Source organism: Lissotriton helveticus, chromosome 4_1, assembly GCF_964261635.1.
Source record: "Lissotriton helveticus chromosome 4_1, aLisHel1.1, whole genome shotgun sequence".
Taxonomy (NCBI): domain Eukaryota; kingdom Metazoa; phylum Chordata; class Amphibia; order Caudata; family Salamandridae; genus Lissotriton; species Lissotriton helveticus.
Window position 1 is genome coordinate 435,792,761 of NC_136063.1, and position 12,526 is coordinate 435,805,286.

Consider the following 12,526-nt stretch of genomic DNA (forward strand, 5'->3'; position numbering starts at 1 on the left):
TAAAAAGACAGGTTTCTGAGTGTAAATGAGAGGGGGAACCAACCCTTTGCATTCTCCTACCATTGGCCGCTGCACTTCACACAAGGTTCAACCTCCTTAATCTTTCATTTCAAGCAAGAAATGTTTGAGTTTTCCTTTGCTGTGTCTTTCTCTCTTACGGCCATTCTTGTGATCCCCACTAAATTCGAGAGCATTGAAAGTCCTATATCTTGTGCTTCAAATGCTTGTCCAGATTATCCTTAGTGATGTATTTACAACTTCCCTCTGACGATTTTGGTCTTGTCACAGGAATATTATTATATAAACAATCCTACTAGGGACCACTCTATTACAAATACAGTTCTTCAGTCCAATATGTTTAAGAAACAGATATGAAGCGCCTTGATGTTATAGATAAAACCTTTTTGTTTTCATTAAAATAAGATCTCATACAGCCAACATGTTTTGTTCAAGCGAACTTCTTCGGGCTACAGATAATAACACAAGCATAATAATATGCCAACATAGTTACAATGCGTACAAAACACAAAACACAATATATTACATTACAAAATACACAAAAACAATAAAAAGACTGCAAATGTAGTCACTTTAATTCAATCACAGAATCGAAACCCAATATTGATGAAGTTAAGGAATGCCAAACTTTTACCAAATGAAATACTCCTATAAGTCCTTCCAAACAGGCCAATGAATAATCAGGATATCAAACTTCACAATGAAACATAGAAAATATCGAAAAAAATGTAACAAAGGCATTAAGAATGAACAGGAAGAAGCACAGAACAGAATAAGTGAAATAAAAGCTTATTAAAACCATGTGCAACCAACTAGTAGGGTAAACCCGGCAACAGTCTGATCTGCTGCTTAATCGTATGGTTAACAGGTGTACATCTAGTGCTTATCAAAAATCCAGATCCTTGTAATTCTGGCCCCTTTTGTTTGTTGCAGCAGTTTTTGGTCACAATATATCCAAATCCATACATTCATAAGTAATGTAGGAAATAATCGATATCTAATTAATGATTAAGATCAAACACAGAATTGATACGCCTGGGTGTTATGAGTCAATTAATTATTGTATTAAAATAGACCGTATCTCTTGATATCTTGTCTGTCCAAATTCAGAGCTAAAATACAGGAATTTAAAGCAAAAATTCAGGTCTCTTCCAACAACAATCGTAAGTAATCGACATAAACAGTTGAAATAAGGCAAAAGATCAATGCCTCCCCAACACATTACATGGAAAAAAAACATGAAAGCACAAAAAACGCTCCGTGGAAACACCAACATTTTAAAATTTAAACCCAATATGTGCTCAGCTCAACTGCCAGAAAAATAATGAGCACACAAAAGATTCTTTAAAACTCAGTCGTATAGAAACGTAATCACTATCCACAAAGTCAAAACATGACCACATAATAGAAGGTGTGCCATGGCCTCCATCTTGAAATGTATTGACCCATGTGTGTGCAAAGACATATGTCCATACCCAACAAGAAAAAATTATAAAGGAAAAGTTCAACTACCCCAGTGTGGTCCACTCCAAAAAGCATATCAAGAAAACAGATACTAACAAAAGAACATCCACCAAAACCACATGGTAGCTTACCCAAATCACTATCCATGATGGCGTTCAACTAAGATCTGCCATCTTTTCTATTCCTATTTATCGTTCACCCATAACCAATGGGAACATAAGATATTGGCGTGTGTAATACGGGCACAAACATTCCAAATATACAGCCGTCATCATGGGCTAGTCAGGAAATTCCTTATTAAAACAGTAAAATTAGTTTCCTAGTCAAATCAATTGCTACCTCTTCTATAAAACAAATGTATATTTGCTATAAAGTCTCAACTAATTTGATATAAAGCAGTAGATATTAAAAAGCAGGTCCATCAACTTAATATTACAATCTCCCTGAATGGCGGACACAAGCATTCTGGATACAAAAACACCATCTTGGTCTGGTCGAAAACAATTCTAATCTAAGACAGTGAAGCCCCTCTGCTGGTAAGGCGATTGGTCAAATCAACAATTTTAAAAATAAATCCAATCCGAATGATATGTATCCAATCAAAAACCTAATCATAAGTGCCAATTATGGCGTTTACGCCATCTATCCATTTCTAATGAACTCCCATCTGTAAACAAATGACAGCGTGGAATATTGGCGTAAAGAGTGCAGGCACAAGTATTCCGAAGGCAAGGCCAACATCATAGTCTAGTTAGAAATGCCACCATCTTAAAGCAATGAAACCAATCTTATAATATAACCAATTATTCTCTCTTCAAATAGAAAAAATGTGTATGTTTATTTTAAACCCTCGCCCAAAATAGGAAAAGGGAAGACCTTAAAAATATTGACTAATTCCTTGTTGTATTTTCCCTGGATTACAGGCCTGCGTATTCTAAATTCAAACCTGCCATCTTCATCTAGTCAGAAAATGTCCCAGTCTAAATCAATAAAACCAATCTTGTTGGTCAGGCGTTGCAATCTAATTCAAAACCACAAATCCTAAACAATAAATCCAATCCGAATGATATGTATACATCAATTCAAATAACAAACTGCATTACGTTTCGCCTAGGGTAGATCTATGCATTCGCTACAGTACCAAGTATCCACATTCATAATCACTATTCAGGAAAGTGATCTACCAGCATCAGTCATGACCTTTCAAGATAAATGCCCTAATACATTATTAATTATAATAATAAAAAAAAAAAAATTAATTCATCATCAGTATTAAAACCCATGTGATTAGACCTTAAATGTCAAATCCTTTGCATTCTTTTTACCTCAAGGTTAATGCGCAGTCTCCTCCCCTCCATCACTTCTCGTTAGAGGATCAATTCAATGAAACTAGAAACCATAATCATTACCATGTTTATTTATATAGTCTCTGTTGAGTAGTGCTGGGGCATGTTCCAGAATGCGTTTTTTTCAGGCTCCAAACTGTGCTGCCAACGTAAATCAAACTACAGTCACAAGGAATGACGTATACCACAAACTGTTCATTACAATTAATAACATTTTGAATAGTATATTCCTTCTTTGTATTATATTTGAAACACTTCGTTCTATTCCTACAGGATATGCAGATATTAGTCATTGCATAGAAAAAAACCTGTGTGGTCTTTCTGGCTGCCAAATCTTGGCTTCTTGTAAGGGTATAACATAATTAGGACATAATAAATCTTTTAATGCATCACCTTTCCTAAAGATAATTCTAGTTTTTTTATAGATCTCATCCTTAATTGCAGGAACTTTCAAAAGCAGCAGCCAATGTTTTCTTAAAATTCCATTTACTTTGTCAGTGAACACAGTATATTCTGAGACAAATGCTTCTGCTTACCTTTCCATCTCGTTATTTCTTGACTAAAGTGTAATTTTGCTGAACCTTTGCAATTCTATGTGCTGCGCACTTGTTTTCTCTGCTGCTTTGTAAATTGTTAGGAATATTATTAGTGAAATACTCCTAGTGTCAGTCATTCTAGTCTCTTCAGAAGATATGCAGTGTACATGAGAGCGATCTGGTCGTTTTGGAATAATGATCATGTAGAGAACAAGTATAACCCTCTACATGTGTTTTCACTGTAGTCCGTTTAGAAGAAAGATTTGGGAGGAAGAGGAGATAGACCAAACTATGTTTAACAAAGCATACCTTACCTGAAAATCTAGAATGGTTTTTGGGTGCTGGGTACTGGGTGCTGTCCAGCCTGTGCATTTGCCGTAAGTAAATTGTGACTTTTCAACTTGGACTGCATCCACTTCTCTTGTGAAAGAAGTACACCAGGGATGATGTCAAGTGCAAACCTTGGAAGGAGTGCAGGCAGTCTTTTTGCCTGGCAAATGATAGCACTGTAGAGCGTGCAAGACTGCCAACGTGTGTGTCTGTCTCTTCAAGGAGTGATCAGCAATAATCCTTAATGAGGGAGAGTGTGGGTCCTTAAATCACTGGAAGTTGGACCACCAGAAAATTGTAAACCAATAAAAGGATACCTTATATGATAATCGCTAAACATACTGCGTAATAAGAATGATCAAAAACAATAAGTCAGTTGATCATCAGGGTATTTCATTCACTCAAAATTTGAGAAACATTCAGTTAGATGAACATAGAAATCTTGGTCATGCAAATCATACACAAATTGACAATACAACATTTGCATGCCTAACCAATACAACACAAATCCAAAAAGTGTAATGTAAATTGTGTGAACTTCAATTTTCATCATGAATTGGTGACATAACACGGTTTTCTTTGCACTTTTTGGATTTGTGGTGTATTTTTTTTTAAATTCTTTTTATTTACAATATAACATGCGGAACATCTGGTTACCACTCGAGACATCTAAAGCAGAGAGCTTCCCTCTTCCTACCTGTAACAGAAAGTTCACCTGGCCCATTTGAATAATACAGAAAGAAACCCCCATCCCAAACCTTCAGTTCCAAACTACTCGCATTCCAATGCAGTCTCCATATGTTTGCCATGCTTCCTAGATATTGGTCTATTTCTTGAGGCAGCCTCTACTTTCATAGATTTCCGTTTCTGCTATCGTGCACCAGTCCATATGTTCTTTCCATGTTGCCAGGGCTGGTTCGGTCCCTGCTCCTCATAACCTAGCAATGTTTTGGTTCGCTGTTGCGCACCCCAGATTTACTTACAGTTTAGAGCATTTGGGAGTTCTGTTTTCCCCCCCACACTTTAAGTATACATCTTTTGGTGGTGATCTCAATTGGACTAACTAATACGTGACTCACACAATCCTGTATTTCATCCCAGTAATGCTGTAACTCTGGGCATGCCCACATAAGGTTGGAAGGAGCCCTGACATTCTCACCACCTGAGACTACTATGAGGATCTGTCCGTCACATCTTCCAGGGTGACTTTCTGGAGTGGTATGACCTTTGCAAGATGTACAGTTGTATGATCTGGAAGCCAGACCAGATTGAAATTGCTTATTTTCATTGATCGTCTCATTGCGCTGTACATTTAATGATATTCACATGAGGTATCCTTTTTTGTTTTATAATCCCCAAGGAGTGTCCCCAGTTTGTTACATTGTTCATGTTGGGGCGGGTGTTAGACAATTTGGGCTTCTCGGATGAGTGTAGGGATGAAGTGTACACATTGGAAATGTACTGCTATAACCTTGGGTCGGCAACATTGATGGTGGGGGCAGGGGGAGGGGAGTGTGTGCGTGCGTGTGTGTATAAAAGTAAACCCTATTGTACATACCTACAGTAACTTAGAATACTTTCACATGTGTCAGCGGATTTCTATGAGATTTCTATACGTAGAATTAAATTTTTAAATAAAGGTTACTTTAAAAATGTTGCTACACAAAGCTTACATGAACCGATTAATTCATGCTATTTACCTCTCTTTTTCTTTGCAGGTTTTTAACACTAGAGTGTTAAAAGTCAAAGAACGACATATGTTTCTTGCGTTCCTGGGGCGAGCACAGTATGATCCAGCAAAACCCAACTATGTCTCCCTGGACAAATTTGTATCCCTACCCGATGAGGCGTTTTGTGTGGATATTGCCAAGGCATCGGTGCAAGACTTTGAAAAGTTCTTGAAAACACTTTAATTAATAACACGTGCTAAAGAAAATGTATTGGCCTGCGAAATACATGTAGTAGGTGAAACCGTAGACTCGAAGCTGGAACAGACAGTGCTCTTGGACTGAGCAGTATGTAAATAAACTGTTGCATAAAAGCAAAAGTTAGGCACATAGAATTCAAAGAACAATACACGAAAAAATGAACGCGCCTTAGTGCCACTGTTTTACTACTTTTTATTCTTCTCATCAGCTCTTATCAACATACTGAAAAAATAAGTTGTTTATTAACTGCATCTGTTTGCCAAGAAAGAGAATAATATTTTTCTGAACTAATCAGAAGCAAAATATATTTTGGATAAAACAAAGCCATAAAAAACGTTGGACATCTGTTTTCTTGACTTTTGTCTGGCTTGTCCTCATTTTCTGTTTTTAATTAAGTACCTACTCCACCCTGACTGAGCTTGATATTGGTCCAAGGTGCAGGGAGCGACATGGAGATACTTGAAATGGCACGTCCAATACTAACAGTACAAGTAATCGTGTAATATTGTTTTTCTAGTGACTAGCTCAAATCATTGTTTCAGAATTGGAACCGTAGAAGATAAAATCCTTAATGTATTTACTGAGGCAGCAGCAGAACAGCTGAACTTGAGTGATCTACCTATATCACAGCCAATCCCCCATGTGATGATGCAAAGGTATTATATGAGGTTTTAGGTTGCAAACGGCATTACTTATAAGCATGAGGTTTCAGGTCTTTACTGTAAAAGCTGTAAATAATATGCATTTGGATCAAGGAGCAAAGAAGTGTTGTTTGATTGTCGTGGTCGGAAAACCTGCAAATGAAATACAGAGACGGAGACAAAGTTTATGAAGGCCACCATGCCTACAATCAATAAACCAGTTGCAAGCATGCAATTGAATTTGCTTTGTACAAAGAATGGCCAGACTGCAGTGTATGTAGTTGTATCATATTGCTAGCAAATTACTAGGAAGATGCAAATGCATTTGTGAACACTCAAATAAAATTGCAGACTTACGACTGGCATTTGGCATGTAGTACTTGGAATGAAGTGCAAATGCAAACTTTGCAAATCTCACAAACAAAATCATTTCACTAACTTTTCTTAAATCAGGTTCAAATCAGTCAGGATTTGTAGAGCGTGGCTGCTTCACCTGTGAGGGTCTTGAGGCGCTATCGGATAATGCTGCTAGTTCTCCTATTGGTTGAACATTCACATTTTGTGGTCCTTTCTGAACTACTGGAACGATGGCGAGGCTCTGAGGTGTAGTGGGAGGTCGTTCCATGTCTTGGCCGCCAAATGGGAGAACGAGCGGCCCACGCTGTTGGTTCGGCAAATGCAACGGGTGGCAGCTAGGGCGAGTGATCCGGAAAGAATTTCCTGGTGGGCTGGTGAAAGGTCCTGCATTGGTTGGGGTAAGCAGGTCCTTCGTTGTGTAATGCCTTGTATGCATGGGTGAGTAGATTGTACTGGCCTCTCTTAATGACTGGTAGCCAGTGGAGTTTCCTGAGGTGAGGGGTTATGTGCGTACGTCTGGGGTGGTCGAGGATGAGCCTGGCTCGAGGATGTGTAACAAAGTGTAAAAGACATTGCTGAATACAACACAGCCATCAGGAATGATTTAACTCTACATGGTGGTGACATGTATGTGCCTACTAGCAGAAGGTGAATGATGGAGATAAGTTTTGTGAAAGGGGTACAAATCTAGAGCAGAGAAAAATGTAGGTCTTTGGGAGGTACAGAACCAGTAAAGAGGTGATCTAGCCTGTGAGTTAAACATAGTATTGCCACATATCACACACCAACTGTCTCCCCTACTCCCATATCCCCCACCACATAGCTGTCACTCCGGAATCGCTCACTTGGTGGTACAATACCCAGGCAGCACGCATGAAGTCTGTGTGTTCAGGCACATTGTGTGATACCATTATCTAACAAACGGTAAACTAGGTGACAGATGTCTGTTTAGTAAGGATGGCTATGGAATTGGGTTAATATAGGAGCCAGAAAATACTGGACGCTTTCAATAAATCATGTTTTTCTGATCAGATTGATGGCGCATGTGGTCTACATGTGTGGATCCTATATTTTAAGTGAACTCCACTACTGGTAGGCAGCAGAGATGGAATATGCCACATAATACACAAACTGTTTGTGTGAGAATCTAGCTTTGAAATCCTGAAATTGGGATTTAAAAGTCTGCAAAAAGTAGGGGGGTAGCAAAACTGCAAATTCCAGTAATATGGTGCAACGGTGTTGCTATATGTGCAGTATTACAAAACATCACATTCACTTAGAGAATGAAGAGGAAGTGTGAACAGGGAGCGCATCAGAAGGATGGTGGCAAGCCATGGAAGATTTAACAGGAGAGCTAATGTGGCCCAACACTATTTTAAGGTTGATGGAAGTTACATTTATAAATAGCCACATTTTAACGGTTAAAATGTCTCTTGTTTTTTCCACAGCTGTTAATACTAACTCGAACATCCCATGTCCAACTGGACATATAATCAACGCTGCTAACAGAGCACTACAAAACAAAATATAGCAAAATGCTTTCTTGAACAAGATAAAGTAAAGAATGTGAAGTTGAGTGGTATCAATGTTTTTTCAAACCCACCTGACTTTTCCTTTTTTTTATCATTGAATTAATTTCTGCAGGCTGATGGCATTTGATAGCGAACTATTTATTGACCTTGGGATTGTCTCATGTGTGCCTCTATTTATTTCACTCAACTGTGCTTTGACACTAGAAATTTAGAGTAAATCCTTTGTCAGGTTGATTTACATCTAACCATGTCCTCATGCTACCTGTATCCCTGCTTAGTATCCATGTTCCATTGACCTAGTGTCTTACAGAAGATGTGCATAGCATGTTTGCCTACTATAAGAAAGCAATCAAAAACCTCTGCCGTGTGCATCAGGTTGTCTTGCATTTTAGAATAAGTGCCACCAACAGACATGTTCATCAACCAGCCATTTTCCAGTCACATTGAGTGTACAGCTCTTGCTGCTTTTTGACATGCGGCACAGCCTTTCTAGACTCTTCACTTATTGTGTTGTGTATGCTAGCATCCGCCCCAAATCAACATTTCTCCCTTCTGATAATGCTAGAGGCATTGTGATGTATTCATTCGGCTGAAATGGTTGACAGTTGTAGAATGACTTTCTACTGTCCAAGCATCTATGGAGTAGCCTGTGATAAGGCGACAAGTGGGTTTATATCTTCCAGAGTGAGTGTGAATGGCTCTGAATATTCCTCAGTTGCTGAGGAGTTAAGCATGTTGTGTTTGTTGGGGGCGTGGCTGACAGCGCAACATGGCGGTCGCACACTAATGAGTCTCTACCATACCGCTCGCCCATCTGAAACAATCTGATGCAGGAGAACTGATGATACCGACAGAGGACTGTGGCCTGCCCTGCAGGGACATACCAGTGCCATCCATACATCCCCTTCCCCCCAGGCAGACAGAGGGCTGCTGGTCACAGGCCTTGCCCATGAGATGCGCCGGGGAACGTCCTGAGGCCTGCTGTGTCTGCTGCTCCCTGGGCCATTCACAGCATATCAGCGGCCGGGCCCTGGCGGGAGATGTGGTCGACTCTGCATTCCAGAGCCCTGACGGGCTAGTCCCACCACTCTTTTGGCCTCTAGCCTTACATCCTTCCTGCTGGCCTCCCTGACTAAAGAGGGACCGCTGGGCTCCCTGCACCCGAATCCACGCCATGAGATGCTACAAGAGGACACCAGAGTCGCTCCCTCTGTGAAGCTACAGAAGAGGCCCTATTCTGACCGTGAGTTCCTATCCCCTACCCTCCAGCTGGGAGGGACTTGCCTCACTTCTTGGCACGTGAGGTCTGTGGCTTACATCCTGGCCTTTCACCTGAACTTAATGGGGCCACACTCTGCTGTCTCCTCTGAGTATGCTGGGACTTCCCCATGTACCGGTGTGTGGTTTGCCCTGCCGCTGAATATCCCTGGCAGCCTAAGGTGGGTGGGATGACTTGTGCTCCCCCATCCTATGAGATCGATAAGGGCAGGTCCATGGCTACTCACTGTCCTTTGGTCGAATGCCATAGATGCACCTGCACTGCGAACGCGGCTGTCACTTACCATTGTCTGGAGCTCCACTGTGACAGACAGGGGTTCTATGCTCCTTTTGGACCTGTGTTGGACTCTGAAAAGCTGGACTGCATCCTAGCAGCGACAGATCTTACAAAATCTCTCCTAGAATCCAAAATGTATACCCTTGTAAGTGATGGTAACGTGCACAACGACCATCGAAAATTAGCTGGTGGATATTCAACCTTCCACAACGGATCTTAGTGACCAGATGCACTCCCTGTCTGAGAGAGTCCAGACCCTGGAGCACAGAGCTGAGGACGCTGAGGGGGGCTCAAGAGGAAAAAACAAAGATTGTTGGCTTCCCGGAGTGGGTTGAGGGGCTAAAGCTGATGGTCTTCATGGTGACGTGGTTTTCATCAAGCAGCTGCATCAGTTTCTTGCCTGCCACCTGACACGCCGGGATCTTCCCTGCACCACCTTTTGGTCCGGCTCCTATATCACCAGCAGGACCAGATGCAACACTTAGGGCGGCGCAGTGAGATGGTCCCCTTGTGAGGGAGAATATGTGAGATGATGTTTGCGGACTTCACCGTTGCCTTGCAGCAACAACGCGCCTCCGTCCTAGGCTTCAAGTAGCGACTGCAGAAGCATGGAGTCGCCTCAAGATCCTCCTGCTCCATAAATCCTACTTCTTCATGAACCCAACAGGGGCCTGGGACTGGATTGATTCACATGGTCTCGTTTTAGGATTGTGAGGGGAGGGGCAGTGATTTGGGGTCTGCAGTGGGGGGTGCCCACCAGTCCAGTCAAAGGGAGTGATGGTCTGGTAATCATCACTCCCATCCATACCCCGACTCAGGCACTCCAGGACCAGCGAGTGGTTCTCACTGAGGCTGCTTTCTGGAACCCCCGCCCGCTGCACTAGACTCATTTTCTGTTGCCTCTTTAGAACGCAAGGACCTCGCCTGGACCACATCTCTTTCGGGGGACTCTGTTGCTTCCCAATAGTTTCACCTCACAAATGGCAGACAATCTGGTCTGAGCAATTCTGATACAGTTGCTATAAGTCCCTGCTGGGCATGTTTTCAGATTGGGGGGGAGGACCAGGGTGATAACTGGTGGCCAGGATGGATCAAGCCCCTCCCCGGACTTAAGTTAACTCAGCCTAGGCAACTATCTCCTGCCTTCATCTCCCCTATTGACCTGTTGAGAGCAGTCCTCAGCAGATCAGGCTTGCCCTCAACAGAAAGTCCATTGAGGACAGTGGTATCTCCTGGGTTATATGCTGGTTGCAGGCTGCCCTTTTAGTTTGTACTTTATCCACAGTTCTTTTTCCCCTTAATGTATGTTTATTGGTTACTCTCACTGTACCAGAGACTGGGTTAATTCGCTGGGGATGGGTGGGGGAACGATGGGGAGTGTTATACATACGGTGCTCATGTCCAATAATTATACAGTTATTACACAGAATATCCGCTGCATGTCTCACTCGACAAAATGATCTACTTCACTCCCAGCCTCAGTGCTGTAGGGTTCACATAGCGCCACTCCAAGAGATGCACACAACCGGTGGGGGGGTGAAACTCCATCATCTTTGGCAAGGTCAAGTTTATATCACACATTTCTCCTTTGCACTGGGGCCCTGAAATTGATTTGGATTGATTGATTTTCTCTGTCAGCAAGACTATCCTAAACCCTAAAGGGAGGTTTCTAATGGGGAAACTAGGCCACCTCATGTCTGCCAACAGCTTTTCCTGCAAACACTCTCCTCCGGTTTGGTGTACTGGGCAACCACCCAATGGGTAATAGGGGGAGACTTTAACTCTGGCCTGGATGTTCATCTAGATAGGTCCTAACCCCTCTTCCGAAGACCCAGACAGTCACCAATGCTGAATCATTGGGCTCCTGGTTATGCCACTGGTCACTGACAGGCATCTGGAGGGCCCAACATCCAACTCACAGATTTTACCTATTTTATTCCCTTGTCCATGACCTGTACGTGCGTCTCGACAGAGTGGTCTTCTCATCATCTCTTTGTCCCCTGCTTATCATGTGCAGAATATTATGTCAGGAAATATCGGACCATAACCCAATGGTACTGGCATTTGATTGGAAGGGGAGGCTTACCTGCCATTCCCCACTTGGCAATTCTTCAACCCAATGCTAAAAGATCTCCATATACATGAGACCCGAGCCACAACACTGATCATACTGAGACCACTGCCTGTTCAAGGGCCCTGAAGTAGGAGGCTACGAGGTCAGTCACCTGAGGCCACTGTCGACAGGCTCGAATGGGAGAGCACATCTTTTTAGAAGGTGATTTGCTCCGGGTGGAGTAAGCCTATGGAGAGGCAGAGCGCAAAGTGGTTGATTCCGCAATGCCCGTTTAAACGAGGAGGCAGTCCAGACAGAAAGACTCAGATGCATAACCAGGGGGCACATGTGGCCAGAACACATTCGGCAGCTGATAAGTCTTGTCAGTTGCTGGTGTGGATCCTTGCAGACAACACCCGATGGCTCCCCATCCTGCACCTCCGGGATGAACAAGGTGTCTCTGTATATTCCCTTCAAGAAATCTGCAACATATTCTTCTGTTTCTATGATAGACTCTATAGAGCCACCCACAGCTTGGAGGATATGAGGATATTTCTGGTTGACACACCCCTGCCTTGCTTCCGCCCATTCTTTTTGAAATGCTCAAGAGCCCTATAACTCACAAAGAAATAAAAGAAATCATGGACCTAGCATGTGAGAAATCTCTGGGCCTAGATGGTCTACCCATCGAATTTTGTAAAAACTACTTGCCCTGAGGCTTTCCAATTTCTAGCAAGAAGCTAGTGATTTTGAACCCCACCTCCCT

At 42.3% G+C, this 12,526-nt stretch overlaps 1 protein-coding gene across 1 annotated transcript in view; it reads left to right on the plus strand.

Annotated features, from left to right (window-relative positions):
- MTERF3 (mitochondrial transcription termination factor 3) overlaps positions 1-6,620 on the plus strand; it is a 233,996-nt gene extending 227,376 nt beyond the window's left edge. The window contains exon 9 of the mRNA XM_078687000.1: positions 5,413-6,620. Coding sequence (XP_078543126.1) covers positions 5,413-5,607 — 195 coding nt within the window. The 3' untranslated portion in view covers positions 5,608-6,620. The remainder of the gene's footprint in view (positions 1-5,412) is intronic.
- Positions 6,621-12,526: the final 5,906 nt, after the last annotated feature.